Below are 25,248 nucleotides of genomic sequence, written 5' to 3' on the forward strand. Positions count from 1 at the left end.
TCACCAGAGAGAAGTCCACCCGGCGAGCATTTAATTTCAAGTGAGCCCGGACAATAATGTCAAGACATACTGAAGTCGGCTTTGTGCTCAGAAAGAGCGCCCCGATCTTACCATCTTGCCTCGTTGAACGTCGGGCAGGATGAGGTGTCGTAAGATTGCACTCTTCATGTTAGAGAGCAAATCAGTGCAAACATTAAATGACTGAAGTGCAACTAAATCATTGTAGTCCAATGAAGAGCATCAGGGATAGGAACAGGAGCAGGGCACATAGCCTGTCGTGCCTGCTGTGCCATTCAACATCATCATAACTGATCTTGGGCTTTAACAACACTTTTCCGCCCACTCTCCAAATCCCTTGATTCACCGAGATATCAAAAGTCTGTCTATTGGCCAATTGTGGACCACTGAGATGGAAGTGATGTAGCAATTGCCTCTCTAAAGTATGCCAAAAAAAGAAACTGCTAACTTTGAATATTTGGATATAAATCCATGACAACCATGTCAAACAAAAGGATCAAAAGAATTGTTTTAGCAACAACCTGAAAAGATAGAATGTATACACAAAAAGCATTTACTCAAAATTGATTGAAACAATGACTGCATTTTATATTAAATGGATTTCAATTTGCAATATAGTAGTTTTATATTGATTACCTGTATGACAGGTTCTCCGGGTTTCATGTCAGTGTAAACATTCACTTTGTAGGAAATGTTTTGAAAAATTGGAGTGTTGTCATTTGCATCGATCACTAAGACATTGACAGTGACCGAAGTACTCTCTTGAACACCATCAGAAGCAGTCATCTTCAAGAAATAAAGAAAGGAATCCCTGAGTTGAGCATTCTAATATTGGCTAGAAAGAAACACTGAAAAAAGCTTTTTTTTAAAAAAAAAGCACTTGCCATTGCTGTTATGTTACATTGATGTACTTGAAATTACATGACAAGAGATACATTCAACATCGAAACCAATTTAAATGCAATGAAAAATAAAAAATCTTCACTGGCTATTTGGATTAACTGTCTATCCAATCATTTAGATCATTTCCGTTTCATTTCAGGTTGCTCACTGAGTGACATGATTTGTATACAAAAGAAACAAGCAATATATCTTACCGTGAAAGTGTAATTCTGCTGACGTTCCCGGTCAACTGGCTCACGCAAAGTCAGATAACGAGTTATTCCAAAAGGAGTTACGGTAAAAGCTGTGACAAAGTCGCTCAGTGAAATCCGCAACTTTGGGTCTTTTGTCTTGAAAGAAATTAAGGGTAAGTATGGTCAACTAAGGCGAACATCAGAAATGTAGCTTTTAGAATTTTGTTTCTTACTGATTGCTAATATTGACATGCAAAACATTAACTGTGCATTATCTTCTGGACGCATCTGGTTGTGTTACATGATTTTACACCTCTGGTTTACTGTGCAACTGTGAGTCTTCAGTTGTTCATATTTGGACCTTTGCTGTCTGGCTTGTTTCAAAGTCTAATACATGAATATGGTTGTTTTACCCCGATACAGCAAACATAACAAGCAACAGTGATGAAGGAAAACTAGCCTTTAAATATTTCAGCTGAGCTGCTCCCATATAAATTCTCATCCCAGAAAGTTTGTAAGTGACCAATTATGACTGTCAACAAACCATTGCCAACAATAGATTGACATAGTTAAGCAAACAGATTTAACACCAGTGGGTAGCTTCCTAGGTTTTGATAGTCATTGGCCAAAGTCCACAGACCCAAGAGTTTCCAATGTTCTTCAACACTGGTTTGGGCTCAGTCAACTGATGTCACCATAACTGGACACAGAGCCTCAGCGTTAGGGCAAAGGAAAATCATCCAAAGTTGTGACCCCTGATTGCTGTTCATAATCGAAATATGGATTCACAGAGATTGGGAAAGACTAGATTTGGCTTAGTCATAAATGCTGATTGGCCGCAACTGATAACAGTAAGGCTCACATATGATTGATGGTCAATTCAGCAAGGCAACATTTGTCCATGGAGCCGTCAAGTACACAACACTCCCAAGAGGAAAGAGTAGGAATCTGACCAGTAGAAAAATGAAACAAAAAAAGTCTGGTGAATATGTTGAAGCCTTGCTTATTTCACCGAAGTAGCTTGCACTATGCAACAGCCGCATGTCATCTCTTAGAAATATTGCTGTGTTCTTTAACTAGTAATTGCTCAGTTACAATGCTGCTCAAGAACCATCAATATAAAGCATTAATTTCAATCTAAATGGTTCTCACAAACAAGTATTTTTACATTAAGGATGTACAAGGCAGGAATCTGTGTCTGAGTAACATTCCTTTTAACAAGCTGCTCATTAACTGGCTCGTACAGTTGTAATATGTTCAGCCCGAAAATTCTTTGAAAAGAGGCCAGAATAATTATTCTGCAAGAAAAGAACTGCGTAACCACATCAACTGAATTGGTCGCTATAAATCTGAACAGGCTATTCATCCTGAATAAATGTTTAGAGTGAACGAAACTGGGATTCAAATGTGCAACGTCAAAAGGAGGGCAAGCACTCAACCACTTTAGCAACCATAAACGTCCTACCAATTATCCGTCTTTTATATTTCTGCTGAGGATGGTGTTTCACCTTAGGGAACAATTCTATGACCACTCACAACTGGTACTCAGCCAAGGGGCCACTTGTGTGTCAGTTTAAACAGTACCTGTCAACTGGGAACTCAATCATGGAAGATGTAAATAAAAAAAGTGTCTGATTTGGTCTCCTTCTAATATCTTTACATGTACACATGCTGTAAAGGATCACTGATTAGCAATCTGTTGTAGAAATTGGATTTTTGTTTTCTTTTTGTTTGCTTCTCCTGAAGATGAGGGATGCTATGATCATTGTAGGGGCGGCACGGTGGCACAGTGGTTAGCACTGCTGCCTCACAGTGCCAGGGACCTGGATTCGATTCCCGGCTTTAGTCACTGTCTGTGTGGCGTCTGCACATTTTCCTCGTGTCTGCGTGGGTTTCCTCCGGGTGCTCCAGTTTCTTCGCACAGTCCTAAGATGTGCAGGTTAGGTTGATTGGCCATGGTAAATTGTCCCTTAGTGTCAGGGGCACTAGCAGGGTAAATACGTGGGGATAGAGGCTGGGTGGGATTGTGGTCGGTGCAGACTCGATGGGCTGAATGGCCTCCTTCTGCACTGTAGGGATTCTATGATTTCTGGTGACTTTATCATAGTTCAGGCCAGGATTAGCCACCTCAGCATCCAGCAGTGATCAAGGGTGAAACCAACTTGATCTAAGTGGATTGGTACCCATGTAATACAACAAATTCACTCCCTCAACTTTTGAAGGGCCTCCGATATTTCAAAAAAAAATTCCTATCCTATAAAGTGAGTTTCACTCTTTTTTATATTGTACAAACTCAGTCTTGTTCCTAATAAAATAATTATACCAACATTTTTATTGTTATTTGCCAATCCTTTAAAACTGTTTTAAATGAAACATGTGGATTTAATAGGTTAAACAAAAACATGAAAAAGTTATCAGAAGGCCATCTGATCGACATGGGACTAGTGGATTCACTATGTGCACATTTCCGGCACTTGCCAATCCTACAAGAACTCTGGAATCTGGTATTCACCTGGATGGTGGCGGGTGAAAAGAATTTAGTGGTGACAGCAGGCTGGGAGGGATGGTGGGATAGAGGAAGGGTGAAGACGAAGACGGGGAAGAGGATGAAGAAAAGGATGCTACGACAGAGATTTATTTGTTTCATTTTTAATAATCATGAAGTTTGAGCATTGCTGGCGAGGTCAGCATCTACTGTCCATCCCGAATTACACTTGAAAAGGTCCCGGTGAGCCACCTTCTTGAACCACCGCAATGGAGTTTCGTAGGTACATTCACAGTGCTGTTTCGAAGGGTGTCCCAAGACTTTGAATGAGTGGCAAAAAAGGAGCAGCTCAATATTTCTAAATCAGGATGATGTGCGACTTGTAGTTTGTGGTGTTTCCACGTGCCTATTGCCTGCATTTCTTTAAGTGGTAGAGGCCACGGGTTTGGAAATTGCTGTAGTGGAAGCTTTGGTGAATTACTGTACTGTACTGCTGTAATACATACGCTGCAGCCACAGTGTCCCAGTCATGCCATCAATCAAGCAACCTGCTTTGTCCTCTATGCTGCTGAGCTTCTGAAGTGTTGTTGGAGAGGCACTAATCCTGGAAAGTAAGGAGGTCTTGACTCCACATTTCTGACTTGTGCCTTGTAGATGGAAATCATAGAATCCCTACAGTGCAGAAGGAGGCCATTCGGCCCATCGAGTCTGCACCAACCACAATACCCCCCCCCCCCCCAAGCCCCATCCCCATAACCCCATGCTTTTACCCTAACTAGACCCCCAGACACTAAGGGGCAATTCAGCATGGCCAATCCACCTAAATTGCACATCTTTGAACTGTGGGAGGAAACCGAAACACTTGGAGGAAACCCACGCAGACATGGGAGTCGGGAATCAAACCCGGGTCCCTGGCACTGTGAAGCAGCAGTACTAACCATTGTGCCACTATGACACGAAAGAATAGACTGCCTTTGTAGCCACAATAATTATGCGGTTAGTCTAGTTGAGTTTCTAGTTAATGGGGTGTCAATAGTGAGGGTTTCAACAATGGTAATGCTGCCAATTGACAAGGGAAGGGTTTTAGACACTGTGTAGTGGAAAATAGTCCTTACCTGGAACTTGTGTGATACAAATATTAGTTGCCACTGATCTGAATGTTTTGTCAAGTGTGTGTTTGTAAAAGGTTGAATAAGTGACTGGTGAATTGTTTGTGTTCTAATATTTTAATTGGAATAGCTTGAACTACATGAGAATGTGAAGTGATGATTAACAAATGCTTTAAAATTGATTTTTTTAATGCAAGGCAATAAAATGGAGCAGTGATTACTGGAATGCACAGCATTGTTTAATTTATGTTGGGTTAACAGTTCTACACATAGTGACAAAAATTATACACAGGCTGAATACTCTTGGCTGTTCTAGCAAGCTCCCTTGAACATACTTGCCAAGCCTGAATGTTGCCCATGTCTTGTTACATGCAGGCAAGGACTGCTTCATTGTTTGAGGAGTTGTGAATTGTACCGAACACTGCGCAATCATCAGCGAACATCCTTGTGCCTGACCTTCTGATGGCAGGGGGAAAATTGACGAAGCAGCTGAAGATGGTTGAGCCTCAGACCTGAGGAACTCCTGCATCACTGTCCTGGGGTTTTATTTTGCATAGCTTTTGTTACTTTTGTTCCAATGAAAAAACCCAATTCAAATTAAATCCAATTCATGGTCACCACGAGGGACAAACAAGATCCAAGCTGATAGGATGAGGCATTGCACCCCATCCCAGGCTTGATCTGAAGCTTCATCTCAGCCAAAAGGCCCAGATGGCTTTGAAAATTTGCATCAGGTAAAGGCTTGGTTTAACCTCATTGGCTACCCTGATCCTTCACTTTATCCCAGCCTGGGCAAACCACCATCACAGGTGTGAGCATACCCAAAGTGCAATGGGCTAGCCTCGTTACCTGCCTGATCATGGTTTCACCCTGGGTTGAGATGATTGGCCTCCAACAACCATAACCATTTCCTTTGTGTACCTCTTTCAGCTTTCTTAACAAGGGGACCAGTATCTGTTTTCCTTTAATTGTCATGTTCAGGGATTCCTGTTGGAACTTATACAAAGATTACACTTACCTTGTTGGGGGGTGGGAGGTTCTGACAGACCTCAGAGTTTCTGTGCATGCTCAGACTAGGAGCAGGCTGCACATACACAGTCTGAATTTTTTTAAAGTTCTTTCGGCCAAGGACAGGCCCAATGCACCTGTGTATGAAGAAAATGATGCAAACACCTGGGTCATTTGACCAGGAGTGGCATGCTATTGAAAAAAAAGATGTTCCAGGCAGGGAATGGGGAGAGGGGAATGGAATAGATCCCGAAGGGTGAGGGCACAGGGAGAGGTCCCAAAATAAGGGATGCAGAGAGATCACATGAACAGAAAGAGGTTCAAGTTAAATTATAACAATTAAAGGGCTGCAGTTGGCAGATTTTAAGTGAGGCAGGTTCAAGAGAAGTCTTGGTAATTTCAGAGGACTCAGAGGATGCAAGAAATATTGAAGAGGCCTCAGGGGAAGTCCTGCTAAGAGAATGAGACTTAGGAGAAGCTCTGAAGATCCAAAAAGGCAGCCACAGGTTTGAGAGTCCATGTTGTGTACCACTGGGCTGTAAGTTCCCCTTTGAAGCAGTCGTGCACTGCTTGGTGTGACTCAGAGCTGAAATTGTGGATGAGAGTTTGTGCTTGAGTGCATACTTGGGATTCTGGGGAACAGAATCTCAGGAGACAAGATTGAAACTCTGTGAGCTGGGCCATCAATGATGTTGTGGAATCCCTCATGAGAGAAACAGGGTTTCAGTGAGATTGGTTGTCTCTGTGTTACTGACATCTGGACGGGTTGTTGAGAAATCCATGAAGTTTGTCTTCATTGCATCCATCATTTCACATTCAGTGTGGTGTGTTGGACCACAGTTTGTTGGTTCACTCACATATGAACCATGAATGTAAAAATATAAGAGAGATCTTATAACTTGTTTGTTTCTGACCTTGTATCTTTTTTAAATTCAATCATGGGACATGGGCGTGGCTGGCTGGCCAGTATTTATTGCCCATCCCCAGTTACCCTTGAGAAGATGGTGGTGAGCTGCCTTCCTGAATCACTGTAGTCCATGTGTGGTGAGTTGACTCACAATGCCGTTAGGGAGGGAATGCTGTTGCCCTTGTCCTTCTAGATGGAAGTGGTCATGGGTTTGGAATGTATGCTTAAGAATCTTTGGTGAATTTCTGCAGTGCATTATGTAGATAGCACACACTGCTGCTACTGAGCATCAATGGTGGAGGGAGTGGATGTTTGTGGATGCGGTGCCAAGCAAGCAGGCTGCTTTGACCTGGATGGTGTCAAGCTTCTTGAGTGTTCTTGGAGCTGCACCCTTCTAGGCAAGAGGGGAGTATTCCATCGCACTCCTGACTTGTGCCTCGTAGATGGTGGACAGGCTTTGGAGAGTCAGGAGGTGAGTTACTCACTGCAGTATTCCTAGCCTCTGACCTGCTCTTGTAGCCAATGTGTTTATGTGGCAAGTCCAGTTGAGTTTTTGGTCAATGGTAGCCCCAAGGATGTTGACAGTAAAGTTTATTTTAACTTGTTCAAACCCATGGAATCGTGTGCTTTTATTTTATTCTTGAATCTCAAACTTTGTCTTCTTCAAAGTAGGCCCAACCATCTTCAGCTGCTTCATCAATGACCTTCCCTCCATCATGAGATCAGAAGTGGGGGTGTTTGCCAATGATTGCACGATGTTCAGCACCATTCATGACTCCTCAGATACTGAGGCAGTCCATGTTCAAATGCAACAAGATCTGAACAATATCCAGGCTTGGGCTGACAAGTGGCTCCACATAAATGCCAGACAATGACCATCACCGATAAGAGACAATTGAACCATTGACCCTTGGTGTTACCATCATTTAATCCCCCACTGTCAACATCCTCAGGGTTACCATTGACCAGAAACTCCACACTGGCTGAACACATCAATATTAACAGAAGAGGAGTTAAAAGATCCCCAAAAGATAAGGACAACATTGAAAGACTAGTTCAGTATCAAAGTTAAGCTTTTGAATTCATTGACTAAGGTTCATAACCACAGCCTACAAAATCCATTGACAACTTCATCAGAAGGTATAGAGAAAAGGATACTTTCTGCGATTAGCAGGCAGAATCAATGTATTATATAGCAACGAAGAACTACTCAGGGATGGACATAAATATGAAGTGACTCTTGCAGGTGAACGAAGTTTACAAGTTCCAAGCACAACCCCAATTGGTGATGTATTTACTAGAACACCCAATATAGCAAAACATGTGAAAGCTGTGGCCTTCTGCATGCACCCAAGAAATGGCCAGCTTTCCAGCAATTCTGCAAGGCGTGTGGCGGAATGGATTATTACAGCAGCAGTGCACTAGAGCAAAGACTGATGCAGATAGAAAGAGCCGTGCATTGATCCAAATAGATGGTACACAACAGGTACCTTTAAGCAATCAGAACAACCATTTGGTATTCCATCAACCTGCGGTGGCACAGAGGTTAGCACTGATGTCCCGGTTTAATTCCAGCCTCGGGTCACTGTCTGTGCGAAGTTTGCACATTCTCCCCGTGTCTGTGTGGGTTTCCTCCGGGTGCTCCGGTTTCCTCCCACAATCCAAAGATGTGCGGGTTAGGTTGATTGGCCCCATGCTAAATTGTCCCTTCGTGTCAGGGGCATTAGCAGGATAAATACGTGGGATCACGGGGATTGGGCCTGGGTAGGATTGTTGTTGGTTCAGGCTTGATGGGCTGAATGGCTTCCTTTTGCACTGTGGGGATTCTATGATGCTATATACATGAGGTGACGTGCAAAATGAGACAATGAACAGTGAACACATGTTCCTCACTGTTAATCATATGGAAAGCATAGGCACCATCACACCATCCGAAGTGTTTGCCATGATTCTAATTGTCCGCCCTAAGAAAGTTGGTAACTATTCATTATTGGCCAAGATAGACACAGGTCAAGTGCCAACACATTACCTCTGAATCCTAAAAGACATGTATCCACAGATATGAAAGGCCATGGCAAAAGCTACTACTGTGAAACTTTCAGCATACAATGTTTCATCACTTCTGTGTGTAGGATCCGTAGTCTTGGAGTACAAGTACAACCAATCCTCCTGGCCACCACAGATGTTGTATATCACGAAAACTAAAGGCCTGGCAATTATAGGTCCACTGGCATGCTGTCACCTCGCACGAGTGACAGTCCGTCAAATCAGTCAGACCTCATATGGCAGGTCAACCTCAGAAACTACTCCTATCACCTCAGCACACAACCTAACATCAAAATATCCAGAATACTTTGACAAAATTGGCAGTTTCAAGGGAGCTGCAACATTAAACCTGCAGGAGAATGTAAGTCCGTCAAATGATCCAGCACCTAAGTGCAACACGCACTTACAAGACAAATTAAAGATCGAACTAGAGAGAAGGATTGTATAATTAGAATAATGGATCACACAGACTGATGCAGCTCAAACAGATGTGTCACAAAGAACAACGAATCATTGCCTTGATCTGCAACAGTTAAACCCAGCTTTGAAACATTGTCCTTATAAAACAGTCAGACTAGAAGAGTTAAACCTGAGATTTATAGGTGCAATCTTCTTCTCGATGCTTGAGACTGCTCAGTATATCGCATGGAGTGGCCCCAAGAGCTTACTGCATTTTTCACCCCATTAAGATGAAACAGTCAACCAGGTTCTCTTTCCCATCCAGACATGAAACATTGGCTCTATTCTCTCTCCACAGATGCTGTCAGACCTGCTGAGATTTTCCAGAATTTTCTCTTTTTGTTTCAGATTCCAACATCCACATATTCTGCCTTTATCAGAAACTAATGAAGATGATCTGGCAAAAACCTCTGACCAGTGGACTGCCAAATTGGTACGTCTCTTGATAAAGGATTCAAGATTATGACTGTGAGAACAGATACAAGCAAAGTAAACTTGATGGTCACATTGGATACACTTAGCAGATTGTCTAACCCAGCGAAAACAGAAGATAGATCCTTGACATTGAACTTAAAGATGTTTTCCAAATTGATCTGATACATTTTGCATAATGCAAATGCCAGCAGCTGCAAGAAGAGACAGCAAAAGGTTCCACATTACAAAAAGTAACAATTATTGAAGAACAACCTGATTCAATACAGCATGTCCGCAAACATGTGAGATCATTTTGGCTTTATGGGATGAGCGAGGCAGTCATTTTTCAAGGTGGGCAGGACATCATATTGACATCTTTATGAACTATATTCTCCAATAACTTCATCGCTCACACGTGGGCATTGAAGAGAAGACTTGCAAGCGACTGTCTGTTAGCCAGGTGTGAACAATGATATTGAAGTCATCATCAAGAAATATGCGGTATGTGCGCCATTATTTGACAACTGTAGAATATGTCAAGCACAACTTTTGCGCACACCCGAGTGTTATTTTCGATATATATTGTATGCCCAGAGAGATCATTATGGATAACAGTCTGCAACTTACTGGTAAGCAATTTCAACAATTCTTCACCTATAAAAGGTGAAGGCGGGAAAATCAGTACGGAACCAGTAGAAATGGCAGAGGTGCTCAATGAGTATTTTGCCTCGGTTTTCACAGAGGAGAAGGACATGGGTGGATGTACTGTGGGCTTGCGGTGGACTGAAAAGATTGAGTATGTGGACTTTAACAAAGAGGTTGTGCTGGAATCTTTGAATGGAATCAAGATAGATAAGTCGCCCGGTCCCGATGGGATGTACCCCCAGGTTACTGTGGGAGACGAGGGAAGAGATTGCAGAGCCTCTGGCGATGATCTTTGCGTCATCGATGGAGACGGGAGAGGTGCCGGAGGATTGGAGGATTGTGGATGTGGTTCCTATTTTCAAGAAGGGGAATAGGGATAGCCCAGGAAATTACCGACCGGTGAGTCTAACCTCAGTGGTTGGTAAGCTGATGGAGAAGATCCTGAGGGACAAGATTTATGAGCATTTGGAGAGGTTTAGTACGCTCAAGAATACTCAGCATGGCTTTGTCAAAGGCAGATCGTGCCTTACGAGCCTGGTGGAGTTCTTCGAAAATGTGAGTAAACACATTGACGAAGGGAAGGCGGTAGATGTGGTTTATATGGATTTTAGCAAGGCGTTCGACAAGGTCCCCCATGCAAGGCTTCTAGAAAAAGTGAGAGGGCATGGGATCCAAGGGGCTGCTGCCCTGTGGATCCAGAACTGGCTTGCCCAAAGGAGGCAGAGAGTGTGTATAGATGGGTCTTTTTCTAAATGGAGGTCTGTCACCAGTGGTGTGCCCCAGGGATCTGTTCTGGGACCCTTGCTGTTTGTCATTTTCATAAATGACCTGGATGAGGAAGTGGAGGGATGGGTTGGTAAGTTTGCTGACGACACGAAGGTTGGTGGGGTTGTGGATAGTCTGGAGGGATGTCAGAAGTTACAGAGGGACATAGATAGGATGCAAGACTGGGCGGAGAAGTGGCAGATGGACTTCAACCCAGATAAATGCGTCGTGGTCCATTTTGGCAGGTCAAATGGGATGTAGGAGTACAATATTAAGGGAAAGACTTTTAGTACTGTGGAGGATCAGGAGGATCTTGGGGTCCGAGTCCATAGGACTCTAAAATCGGCCCCGCAGGTGGAGGAGGTGGTTAAGAAGGCGTATGGTGTGCTGGCCTTTATCAATCGAGGGATTGAGTTTAGGAGTCCGGGGATAATGATGCAGCTATATAAGACCCTCGTCAGACCCCACTTGGAGTACTGTGCTCAGTTCTGGTCGCCTCATTACAGGAAGGATGTGGAAATGATTGAAAGGGTGCAGAGGCGATTTACAAGGATGTTGCCTGGATTGAGTGGCATGCCTTATAAGGATAGGCTGAGGGAGCTCGGTCTTTTCTCCTTGGAGGGACGTAGGATGAGAGGAGACCTAATAGAGGTATATATGTTGAGAGGTATAGATCGGGTGGACTCTCAGAGGCTTTTTCCCAGGGTGGAAATGGCTGCTACGAGAGGACATAGGTTTAAGGTGCTGGGGGGTAGGTACAGGGGAAATGTTCGGGGGAAGTTTTTCACACAGAGGGTGGTGGGCGAGTGGAATCGGCTGCCGTCAGTGGTGGTGGAGGCAAACTCAATAGGGTCTTTTAAGAAACTCCTGGATGAGTACATGGGACTTAATAGGATGGAGGGTTATAGATAGGCCTAAAAGATAGGGATATGTTCGGCACAACTTGTGGGGCCGAAGGGCCTGTTTTGTGCTGTAGTTTTCTATGTTTCTATATGTTGAAGAAGTGAGATATTGATCACATTACTTCTTCCCCTCATTACCCTCGTTATAATAGCCTCGCTGAATGAATGATTCGCACAGTGAAATCTTACGTTTTCAAACCTAGACAGACCAAGCAAGATCTCCACATTGCATCCAAGAGCGACACCCTTATGCACAACTTTCCCATCTCCACCAGAGCTCATGTTCAGTGGACAAGTGTATGTCAATTTACGTTCTAGTACCCATTCTACTTTCTCAGAAATTTGTGGGCAATTATTAAAACTACAAGAGAGGATGCCCAATGCGCATAATAAAAATGCAGGTACAGATTTGTCAAGTTTGCAGATGAGGAGCGCAATCGTTCCGGCCCACTGAGCCGGTTGATCGGCAGTGAGTTGGGAAGACAGTGCCGGGGCTTTCGTGCCAGGCACGAGCAGATCTCACGGCAAAAAACAACTTCCCAGCACTGTTCTGACAGCACAGTGAAGCAGAGTTAAATGCTGTCATGGTTGATATGACAGTAATGCATCCTGAATGGCCGGGTCCGGCCTCCTCAACGTTTCCCCTCCTCATCAGCGAGAGGTCGCACTGATGAAAATCACTCCTGGACCCCACCAAGGGGGACCAGACGTGATGGCCGTGCCGGTGGGGGGTGGTTAGAGGTATTGACGCCCCTGGGTTGTTGGAGGCATGGCCGGACATGCCCATGGGGAAGTGCCAGCCTGGTAATGCCCACCTGGCACCTCAGCATTGCCCACAGGACACACCATAACAGTGCCAGTGGCAATACTAAGGATTGGGGTTGGAGCTTGAGTGGGGGTGGGGAAAGCAACGGGGAAGCTTTGCAGGGGAAGGAGTCAAAGGGGGAGCTCTGCCGGGGGGTGGGGGGGAGGGGAAGCTCTGCCGGGGCAGGTGGGGGGGGGGGGGGGGGGGGGGAGAGCTCTGCCGGGGGGGAGGTGGAGCTCTGCAGGGGGTGGGGGAGCTCTGCCGGAAGTGGGGGGTTGGGGCGGGGGGGGGTTGAAGCTCTGCCGGGGGGGGGTGAGGAGCTCCGCCGGGCAGAGGGGGAGGAGCTCTGCCGGCCCAGGGGGAGGAGCTCTGCCGGGGGAGGGGGAGGAGCTCTGCCGGGGGAGGGGGGGGAGCAGCTCTGCCCGAAGGTTGGGGTGGGTGGGGAGAGGGCGGAGCTCTGTCGGGGGGGGTGGGGGGCTGGGAGAGCCTTGTGGGGGGGGGGGGGGGGGGGCAGAGCTCTGCCGGGGGGGGGGGATAATGCAAAGGGGAGTTCTGTAGGGGGGAAGGCATGGAGGGTGCATGCGTGGGGAGTGATCGGCAAAGGGGAGGGGGCTATGGAAGGGATTGTGATGGTGGACTCATCAGGAGTGGCCCGATACCGGCGACCCGTGTTTCCATGGGCGGGGAGGGAGGGTGCGGTGGGGTCTGCTCTGCCATCGATGCTGTGGGCGGGGGGGGGGGGCGGTGGGGGGGAAGGAGATGTGTTTGGTGGGGGTGTGGGGGAGGGTGGAGTGCGTGGCAGGAGATCTCCCAGTGCACTGGGATGACTGAGAAACAGCAACAATACTGATCAAGTGGTGGGAGCATGAATACTGCCTTCCTGAGAGTATTATAAGCTCTTGGCAATTGCCACCTTCCCAGAGCAGTGCCTCAGCAATTCTAGTAATCTGTTGGAGGACAGATTGCTGGATGCCGTTACAACCTGCAAGCACTCCTTTAAGCACTGATACCCTCAGTTTCAATGATAGCAAGCTTGAGCCTGTCTGGCAGTACATATTCCGAAAGGGCAAAGGCACCAAATTAAGATTGTGGTGGTCAGAGAGGGGTCAGTGTACCCTTACACTAACTGCAGCATGTAAATCAGAAGAATGTGTGGGGTTAGGGAGAGGTAGAACATGAAAAAGAGGATTAAGTATGAGGACAATGTCAACTCCGATGGTTTCAGCACTTCCGCTGGCCATTGCCTCAGCAATGGGCAGCCCAATTATGTCCAGTACCATTTCAGGGTCAGGACATGCAGGGGCATGCATGTTCTCCTGCAGTTCGCTCCAGCTACCTCCAGTTGAGTGTGCCTATTCCCACAAGGAAGAGGGCAGTGTCGGTGACCGTCCTACAACATGAATGGCTGATCTGGCCATCATGGGTGAACGGCTGACAGTAGTGGAAACTGTGAGGTGTGGGTCTGAGGTTTGCGACACTGCTAAGTATGCGAGGTATAGCCAATGAATGTTAAATTTGAATCTTGACTGGCAAAGATTGTTGGTAGGTAAGTGATGGACATTTCATGAAATGAACAATGTCTACAGCTAGTGGTGCTGTTGGTAGGATACGGGATTTCAATATATATTCGCTGAACTTGACCACTCGTGTATGGTGCTTGTGGCAGTGCATCCAAGATTTTGGGGGTTCACTCCCGGGTTGACCTCCATATGTAACTGTTCCCATTGCCTTCTAAGCATGTATTTGGAGGGCCTCCTATGCTTGCAGAACACTTCTCTGTTGCACCTTTTACACCAGGGCCTTTGGTGCAGTGTTGGAAATCCTTGGTGTCTGTCCTATCGCATGTTTTACCATGTTTCTGACTTTTCCAGGTCAGGTTCAGCTCACAAAGTATTCTGAGCACCTGCTCCAGCCATGATGCACCTGCCCTTTAACAGGTGTGTGCTGGTTTCAAGTGTGCAGCTAGATTTTACCTGCATTAGCCACTCAGGATCCTGACCCCTACTCATGTTCCGGCCAATTAGCAACACGATGTGCGCAGGCTGCACAGTACACCCATGTAAAACAGTAGGGAGTACAAATTTCACCTTCTGCCCGAGTTGCATTGAGCAAGGGCGAGTTAACCGCATTTTGCGATCCCAGTGTCTGATTTTGGGGGCTAGAAAATTTAGACCCCACTAAGGCTGACAGCATTTTAACTAAATGTCAGCATTTAAAAAATGCTGACATGCTGGGAAACAAAAAGGTTGTTGGATCAATTCAGTTTTCCAGCTGGTGATATGTAAAATAGGTCAGCTATTGAACAGGAAGCCTGTGTTGAGATAAGAGTCGGGAAGACCAGGTTCTCTTATCAGGAATCCAGATAATTGTTTCAATTTAATATGTGGCCATTTTCACAGCCAATAAGAACAGCTGGTGAGTCTCCACTGACGTTAACATTCCGTCATCTGTTAAAGTATTCAGCAAGCGTTTTCTCAATCAGTCATGATTATCCTCAATTGAGCTATCATACAATGTTCTGCCATTAGAAAGTAGGATTTTGAAAAATGTGATTGAACAGTAGCTGAAATTACAATCAAATACTAAAAAAACAATTACTATCCGTCATGACCCAGGGAAAGGACTTAACCGAAAAAGCTTGACCCTGGATTTCATTTGTCAAATTAACCTGGCTGTCCTTAGTTGTCTGTTCAAGAACAATGGTCATCCATTATTATTTAATTAAAGAGCAAGGTCTTACAATGTCAGCAACTTACCAGGCAGATATATACATATAATACAGACTCATGCAGGGGTGGGTGTGTGTGTGTAGGCAGTTGTTGGACAAAATTTACTGGAATATGTATTAAAGCAAAATTGCAAACCCGATCACTTGGCTAGCGAAATTTAAAAAAAACAACTTGACAAGAAGCAAAAACATGCAACAGATAAAATATCTGGCACACGCACACACAGATAAAACAACAATAAATACATACAGGCGTAGCACGTGATGGCACCTACAAATAAACAGACAAAAAGAAAGGTTCAAACGAATGGAAACTGATTCCATGAGGATGAGATTAAAATATCCTCAACATCATCTAACCATCGCAAAGTGTTACAAACGGAATAGGCTCTGCAGTGTTTGGAGGCTAACAAGACTTTAAAATGTCATAGACATTTTACAATGAAACTGAAGCAGATTGTGCTACCGATTTGGTTGGCAATTTGCATTTCTTTCAAAAATTAGTCGTCCTTTTTTGTCTAAAGTCCTAATTATGGGATGGGCACTCAGAACCATGAGCAGTACTTACCTCCTCCACATCATTATCCAGGGCCACAATTCTTAAGGGTGCAGTTAAATTCCGACTGTCCGACAGGGTTGTCCCCACTGGAGCAGACTCAATGATGAAGCCCTGGTAGGTGGTTTGTTCAAAGTAAGGGGCTTGGTTGTTTTCATCTAGAACCTCTATGTGCAAATTGGCAAAAGCTGGCAGTGGGTGTCTGTTGTCTTGTTCTGCCTAGTTGAGAAACAGAAAATCACATCTTATTAGCGATGTCTAGGGACTGACTGGTCAGTAAATTAGACTTAACAGAATGCAGTTTGCTGAAGTGTTAAAATGCCTCAAATCTGTAGCAGAAGTAATTTTGTGTACCAGCTGGCAGCTGAGTTTAGAATGTGAATCGTTTTACAGGCTTTTAAAAGTAATGATGGTGACAATGTCCTGCAGATTAATGGACATTTTAGGACAGTATAATTGAGCTTCAGTTCACCCCATAGCAAACGGGGGGGGGTAGTATTTTCTGTCATTCAACATCCGTTAATTATTTTAAAAAATTAATTAGTTCAACTAGAAGTAATCCTGGAGCTTATTCTGATACATAATTTAACCAATTATACCAAAATGATTGAGATATTCATAAATTGAGCTCATCCAAATTCTGCTGCTGGTATCCTAGCTCACACCAAATATTGCTCAAACAGAGATATTCTTTTGTCAAAGCGTTTCAACTTGCACTCAGGACAATTCACACGAATACCAAATGTAAAATGAACAACAAGTGATATTGCCTGAGAAGAGAGTGCAAGTTGGTTGGTGGTGGGCTCTGATTGGTAGAGGTGTTGCCATGGAGAATTCACCATCACTCTCAACTGGACTTTGGTGAGGCCACACCTGGAGTAGTGTGTGCAGTTTTGGGGTCCTTATCTGAGGAAGGTTGTCCTTGCTATAGAGGGAGTACAGTGAAGGTTTACCAGGCTGATTGCTGGGATGGCAGGTCTCTGTCATATAAGGAGGGACAAAGTTGGTTAGGATTATATTCACTGGAGTTCAGAAGAGTGAGAGGGGATCTCATAGAAATTCTAAAAGGATTAGACAGGGCACATTCAGAAAGAATGTTCCTGATGGTGGGGAGTCCAGAACTAGAGGTCATAGTTTGAGGATAAGGGGTAAACTGTTTAGAACTGAGATGCGAAGAAATTTCTTCACCCAGAGAGTGGTGAATGTGTGGAATTCACAACCACAGAGTGTAATTGAAGCCAAAATGTTGTGTGATTTCATGAAGAAATTAGTTATAGCTCTTGGGACTAAAGAGATCAAGGAATATGGGGGAAGGGGGGATCAGGATATTGAATTTGATGATCAGCCAGAATCATAATGAATGGTGAAGCAGGCTCAAAGGGCTAAATGGCCTACTCCTGCTTCTAGTTTCTTTGCCTCTATCAATCAGAGTCTACTTGCCAACCAATCAACACTCTCTTCTCATACGGTATGAATTGTTCTTCCCTTTACATTTGATATTCATGTGAATTGTCCTGGTGAGTGCAAGACAAAAAACTTAGACAAGAAAAGTCTCATTTCTTTAGCAAAACTCATACCAAGTCCTGTTCACCCACATTCCTGCACTGGTTGGTCTACAGTGATTCCCTATTTAGCAGGATAAATGAAACCACAGTTTAACATCTCTTCCAAAATATGCCATCTCAAACAGTGCAGCACTCCCTCAGTACTGCATTGAAGGGTCAGCCTGGACAATACGTTCAAGCCTCTAAAATAGCAGAAATAGAATTTGACATTCCTGGCATTGCTGATGCTGTTTCTTATGGGCTACGTTTTGATCAATTTTAGTCTGAGATTTTTCTATATAATAGCACAAAATATATTTCTGTGGCAATTGTGAAAGATCTCCACATGAATCAGTCAACTTTGCAACAATAATGCTGTTAACACAAAAATTCCCATTGCTAAATATTGTGAAAAACCGTTTGTAAATGCAGAAAGCATAGTCTCTGTAATGGTTCCTATATTTTGCATTCAGTTCACACCAACTATTACCATTTCTATTTCTGTACTTGTTCTCCGTGGAGGACTTTCCTGTTGTGACGGAGGTTTGGAATGCATTCATTACAAAATATTCATTTAGAATGATAAAATTCTCTAACAGGTGTCCCAGTAGCCACAGCACTGGATCTCAGTTTCAACAATTATTCAATTTCAGCTACTCCCGTTGAATGCATGCAATCAGCCTTGAACAACCTTCTAATTAGAGCATTACATGACCGTGGCATATTTCACTTTGGATGAGGGCAGGAGAAGAAAGAGTCCAACATAAAATATTCCATAGTAATATTCAAAGGAGAGCAGAGTTCTCCTGGTGCCCCTTACCATCATGCTCCCCAAAGCCCCGATGCGAAGAAAACACAAACACACTACCTGGTTATTAATTTTCCATCTGTAAGGCATTACTGTATACAAACCAGCTGCTGCATTTGCCTGAATGATAACAGTGATTATTCTTCAAGAAGGTAAATTAGTTGGCTGTGAAGCACTTTGGAATCCCTGTAGGTGTCAAAGGTACATATCACCACAAACTCATTCTTTCTTTGTCCAGTTCCATAGAATAATTTCTAGTAACAGACTGCTATAAAGCCTTCACCTTAGATTGCCTCACCCGTCTAGCAAGAGATGAAGCCTGGAGCAATGTGGAAAATGCGGCACAGTGGCAAGCATTGCTGTCGCACAGTGCCAGGCACCCGGGTTCAATTCCAGCCTTGGTTCACTCTCTGTGTGGAGTGTGCACATTCTCACCGTGTCTGCGTGGGTTTCCTCCCGCTCCAAAGATGTACGGCTTAGGTTCATTGGCCATGCTAAATTGCCCTTAGTGTTAGGGGAACTAGCAGGATAAACACGAAGGGTTTCAGGGATAAAGCCTGGGTGGGATTGTGGTCATTGCAGACTCAATGGGCCAAATGGCCTCCTTCTGCAATGTAGGGATTCCACGAAATAGTATTTTTAAAATTATTTTTGATGAAAGCCACTTACTAAGTCGATTATGCTCTCATGGTCTCCTGCGTAATTTTTAATGGTGGTCCGAACCTTGCAGCACCATTCCTGATGTTCACCCTTTCATTCTGAAACTCTCATGCCTTATGTGAGACAGTACTCCAATGTGATTGCAACACAGAAGGCCAGACTTGCAGTCCCAGAACCGAAGACAAAAATCCAGCCCCAAGGCTCAGGAGTTTAAAAATTAAGGACAATACAATTGGTCCAGAAGTTCCAAGCAAAGGAAGTGCAGCGGAGCAGGATTTTCCCTTGCCTGAAGACTAAGATGTTCCAAACCTTGTCCTAAATTGTGGGGATGAATCTCTTTTCTAAGGGCAGGGCAGCTGAAAAGTTGCTAAGAAGGGTCCAAATGCAGACAATACTCCATGAAGCAGTTGATCAGGATGGGGTGGACAGGCAGAAAACCTGCCTGCCCCTGCCACCACCAACCCTCCCTCACCACCCCCAACCCATTGTACTTTCCCAGGAAAGTTAGATGGGACAGAAGCAAAATGGATCCTATATATATATATATATTATATGTATATTCCTGTGAGAAACACAATTTTTACTTGGACGATAGATGGTTAAATAATAAGATTATGTTTAGATGGAAGTTAAAAAATACCAAAGTTCCAATTTTGGTCTTTCTACTTTGTTTTAAATAAGAATGTGGGCAGTAACAAGAACAGTAGCAAGCTGTTTTTGATTTGATCAAAGCTGTAAACAGAACAAAGTCTCATTAGAACGTACAAATCAGGGTGCAGTGAAGTGGGTGACTTCCTAATATCATCTGGCGTTATGACAGCATGTGCATGTTGAGAGGAAGATGCAATGCTGGACTAACCAACAGCACTAGTCATGAGTGAGGCAGGCCTGAAACAGTCAGTTTCAGTTTGATTTAAAGAGGCACTTGCAATTAGTCACTTTGCTGGGAAAGTTTGAGAGGTATGTTTGATTGCATTACTTGCTTAGGTTTTGATAAATGCTGGTATCCAAATGATTTGATGTTGACCTGTCTTGATGGCAGCAATTAAACTTTATTTAGTGCATATGTGACTTGGATGCAATACAGCATTTTAACAATAGTTCTCAACACACAAGAGAGAATGATAATGTATGATAACCCCATTACATCCTGGGTAGAAGTTTCAATGGCAAAATGATTTGTGCCCCTGGCTCTTGTGTTCTGATCCTCTCTTGACTGCATCCTCTAGCCTCCAATGGCTCAATCCTGAGTGTCTCTCTTCCTGACGTTTTCCACACTTTCTCTCTGTTCATATTCCTCTTTTATACCTTTTTCTATAATTTCAAACACGACATGTGGTTGGACAAATCCTTGACTTATACCCATTACGACACTGTCCATTTACAGAAAAGTAGGCACGTAACGTCGCTGTTTGCTCAAGTTTTGATAATTTATTCTGAATGCTGATACTGTGGTGAACCATAGATGGTTGCCACTATGGGTACTTGTACATATGTTACTCTTGTTACTGTTGGGGTTAGGGTTTGGGTGTTCCACCTGTTATTATTGTTTATGTGGTACACTCCGTTCGGCTCCGCCTTCTTACAGGAGTATAAAGGTCACTGCTACTTCCTAGTAGCCCTTAGTCTGGGATAATATTGTTAAGTAGTGTGCTCCAATCTTGTTGTGAATAAAAGCCTTTATTCCCGGGTACGTCCTAGCCTCCCGTGTGAATCAATCGCGCATCAATTTTATTCACAACAAAATACTGAAAATTTTGTTCGGAACAAAAAAAATGGAGCAGATGCTAAAGCCTGATCGGCTAACCTTGGATCCGCGTGCCGCTGGGGCATCAAATACTTTCGACCATTGGTTGAAGTGCTTCGAGGATTACGTTGAGGCCTCGACAGCAGTCCAGTCCGACGCCGACAGATTGCGGGTCCTCCACGCCAGGGTGAGCGACACTGTGTATGCAACAATTCGCGATTCCCAAAATTACAAAGATGCTGTTGAATTACTCAAGAAGCTGTATAATAAACAGCCGAACAAAATTCATGCTCGTCACCTATTAGCCACTCGACGACAGCAGCCTGGCGAAACTACGGGACAGTACCTGCGCGAACTTCAACAGCAAGCCAGAGCCTGCAACTGCAAGGAGGTGTCGGCTACTCAATACACCAATGACCTTATTCGGGACGCATTCGTGGCGGGAATCGGCTCATCCTATATTCGCCTGCGGCTGCTAGAGCAGGGTAACCTGGACCTGGCTAAGACGGTAGAATTGGCCGATGCAATGGAAACGGCCTCCAGAAGTCTCGAAACCTACCCCACCGACCGCGTGGCAAGCACAGCCACCGCCTCAACTGTACTCGGTGGCTCCTCGGAACTGCGCGATAATGCTCCCGACTTCAGACCTGACGGCTGCGGCAGCTCCTGGAGGCCCACGGTGCTATTTCTGCGGATTGGCGAAGCATCCTCGCCAGAGATGTCTGGCCAGGACGGTGTTTTGCTCCGCCTGTGGAAAGAAAGGGCACTATGCAAAAGTGTGCCGAGCAAAGACCCCTTCCAAGCCGAGCAGTGCTGCGTGCGACTCTCCAGGATCCATCTCCTCGTCTCCGGCCTCGTCGATGTCTTCAGCCACGTGCGATCCACGGGCGCCACCATTTCCTATGATGACGACGCAAGCCACGTACGACCTGCGGGTGCCGCCATTTTCAACATCATCGACCACGTGCGATTCATGGGCGCAGTCACTTTGGTCGACACCGGCCGCAGAAGACCAGCAGGGGTCCTCGTCGTTGCCTATCTCAGCTGCCTGCAGTTACGCTCGGGATCCAACAGTGGCGTCAATCATCCTGGACCAGGCCAAGCCTCACAGACTCGACAAGTCCATGATGGACATAGAGGTAAACAGGCGCCTGGCGCATTGCCTGTTTGACAGCGGGAGCACGGAGAGCTTCATCCATCCGGATACAGTAAAACGGTGCGCTCTCTGTGTGCAAACTGTCAGGCAGACAATCTCCATAGCGACGAGGTCCCGATCTGTCCTCGTTCTTGGGAGCTGTGTGGTAAACTTAACGGTGCGGGGCACAGTCTACGAGAACTTCAGGCTCCTCGTGTTACCGCACCTTTGCGCTCCGGTACTCCTGGGGCTAGACTTTATGGTCCACCTGAAGCATGTGACCCTGCAGTACGATGGGCCACTCCCTCCACTTTCAGTGGGAGAACCTGCCTCCAAATTGTCCAGTGCGCTCCACATGCGGCCTCTCAACTCTTAGAATTACCCCGCCTTCCCTATTCGAAAATCTCGTGCCAGGCTGCGAGCCCATCGCGACTAAGAGCAGGCATTACAGCGCTGAGGATCGGATCTTTATTAGATCTGAGGTTCAGCGGCTCCTCAGGGAAGGGGTCATTCAACCTAGCACTAGCCCATGGAGAGCACAAGTCGTGGTGGTTAAGACTGGAGACAAGCCCCGGATGGTCATAGACTATAGTCAGACCATTAATAGGTACACGCAGCTGGACGCGTACCCTCTCCCGCGCATATCTGACATGGTCAACCAGATTGCGCAGTACCGGGTGTTCTCCACCATCGACTTGAAGTCAGCCTACCACCAGCTCCCCATTCGCCCAGAGGACCGCAAATAAACGGCCTTTGAGGCGGATGGCCGTCTCTGCCACTTTTTAAGAGTCCCTTTTGGCGTCACTAATGGGGTCTCGGTCTTCCAGCGTGAGATGGACCGAATGGTGGACCAAAACGGGCTACGGGCTACCTTCCCGTACCTGGACAACGTCACTATCTGCGGCCATGACCAGCAGGACCACGACGCAAACCTCCAGAAGTTTTTACGCACTGCGTCTCTCCTGAACCTGACCTATAACAAGGAGAAGTGCGTATTTAGCAAGCACCGCCTAGCAATCCTCGGATACGTGGTGGAAAACGGGGTCATCGGCCCCGATCCAGACCATCAAAGGACTGAGAAGATGTTTAGGCTTCTTCTCGTACTATGCACAGTGGGTCCCCAATTACGCGGACAAAGCCCGTCCGCTCATAAAATCTACCTCTTTTCCCCTGACAGCAGAGGCTCGCTTAGCCTTTGCAGGGATAAAAGCCGACATCGCGAAAGCCACGATGCACGCTGTTGATGAGTCCATCCCTTTTCAAGTGGAGAGTGATGCATCTGATTTCGCCCTGGCCGCCACACTTAACCAGGTGGGCAGGCCCGTCGCCTTTTTCTCTCGCACCCCCCAAGGCCCTGAAATTCGGCACTCCTCTGTGGAGAAAGAGGCTCAGGCCATTGTGGAGGCCGTACGGCATTGGCGCCATTATTTGGCTGGCAAACGGTTTACCCTGCTCACGGACCAGCGGTCCGTGGCCTTCATGTTCAACAACACGTTAAAGGGAAAAATTAAGAATGATAAAATCTTGAGGTGGAGAATCGAACTCTCCACCTACAATTATGATATCATGTACCGCCCGGAGAAGCTCAATGAGCCCTCAGATGCCCTGTTGCGTGGAACATGTGCCAGTGTGCAGGAGGACCGATTACAGGCCCTCCACAATGATCTCTGCCATCCGGGGATCACTCGGTTTTTCCATTTTGTAAAGGCTCGGAATCTGCCCTACTCCATAGAGGATGTCAGGTCGATAATTTGAAGCTGCCAGATTTGTGCAGAGTGCAAGCTGCACTTCTACCGGCCTGACAGGGCACACCTCATTAAGGCCACTCGCCCTTTTGAATGACTGGGTGTCGACTTCAAGGGGCCCCTTCCTTCGACAGATCGGAATGTTTATTTCCTCAACATGGTTGACGAATACTCCCGATTCCCCTTTGCCATCCCCTGTTCTGACATGTCCTCTGCCACGGTCATCAAAGCCCTGCGGAGTCTTTTTACCCTGTTCGGCTACCCCAGTTATATCCACAGTGATAGGGGTTCGTCGTTTATGAGCGACGACTTGAGGCAATACCTGCTCTCTAAGGGAATTGCCTCAAGTAGGACTACGAGTTACAACCCCAGGGGTAACGGACAGGTCGAGAGAGAAAACGCTACAGTCTGGAAGGCTGTTTTACTGGCGCTAAGGTCTAGGGGTCTTCCAGTCACCCGTTGGCAAGAGGTACTTTCTGATCCGCTCCATTCAATCCGGTCCCTCCTGTGTACGGCAACCAACGCTACCCCACATGTGCGGATGTTTACCTTTCCTCGGAAGTCTTCCTCTGGGACCTCACTGCCGTCTTGGTTGACGTACTCAGGACCTGTCCTCCTGCGGCGGCATGTTAGGGCCCGCAAGTCCGACCCTTTGGTTGAACAGGTCCATCTCCTCCACGCCAACCCTCAATATGCCTATGTGGCATATCCTGACGGGCGAGAGGACACGGTCTCTATCAGAGATCTAGCGCCTGCAGGGGACCTGGAAACCCCCGTCACTCCCGCACCCCTGGTTAGGATTCCTTTGCCCATTCTCTCCCATCTTGACACGGCGCGGGCAGCATCGGGACCTCAACTTAACCCTCTTACTCCCGTGTGCAGCTTGCCTGAGTCCAGGAGATTGTCGCCATCTCGAGGTCGACAGGTGTGTGAGGAACTGGAGGAGTCAGTGGACACCACCTCGGAGAGAGGATCGTCACTGGCACTGGAGCCAGTGCTGCGGAGGTCGCAGAGACGGTGCGGACCCCCGATACGGCTGAACTTGTGAACATGTGGACAGTTCGTATTGTCTCCTTACCCCACTGGCCTTTGTTTTTAAAGGAGGGGTAAATGTGGTGAACCATAGATGGTTACCACCATGGGTACTTGTACATATGTTACTCTTGTTACTGTTGGGGTTAGGGTGTTCCACCTGTTATTATTGTTAATGTGGTACACTCCGTTCGGCTCCGCCTTCTTACAGGAGTATAAAGATCACTGCTACTTCCTAGTAGCCCTGAGTCTGGGATAATATTGTTAAGTAGTGTGCTCCAATCTTGTTTTGAATAAAAGCCTTTATTCCCGGGTACGTCCTAGCCTCCCGTGTGAATCAATCGCGCATCAGATACTATCTTCAGTGCAGCTATTGTAATACAAGGAAACAAATTTCCCCTCTGAAGAGTGGGCTCTCTTGGTCAGCCGAAAATTGATTTTTTTACTTGCATATTCTTCGTCAAGTTGGGAAACTTCCCAACCCAGCAAACTCAACTTCTTTAAAAGGGCCCCGCCTGCCACGTTTTCATGTCAGGGACGCAAAGTGGGATGGATTTAGACCCACCACTTCCATAGACAGACCCAAGGTGGCAACAAAGGTGGGTTGATGGCCAAGTCAGCAGGTTAGAACATCCAGCGCCATTTACTGGGACA

General features: G+C 45.8%; 1 protein-coding gene across 1 annotated transcript in view; it reads right to left on the reverse strand.

Moving 5' to 3' along the window:
- Positions 1-25,248, reverse strand: part of pcdh15b (protocadherin-related 15b) — a 655,691-nt gene that overhangs the window by 401,249 nt on the left and 229,194 nt on the right. The window contains exons 10-12 of the mRNA XM_078222925.1: positions 15,936-16,142; positions 1,116-1,250; positions 655-804 (exon numbers count right to left, since the gene is read on the reverse strand). Of these exons, the coding sequence (XP_078079051.1) occupies positions 655-804; positions 1,116-1,250; positions 15,936-16,142 (492 nt within the window). The remainder of the gene's footprint in view (positions 1-654; positions 805-1,115; positions 1,251-15,935; positions 16,143-25,248) is intronic.

The sequence above is a fragment of the Mustelus asterias genome, chromosome 11 (genome assembly GCF_964213995.1).
Source record: "Mustelus asterias chromosome 11, sMusAst1.hap1.1, whole genome shotgun sequence".
NCBI lineage: Eukaryota > Metazoa > Chordata > Chondrichthyes > Carcharhiniformes > Triakidae > Mustelus > Mustelus asterias.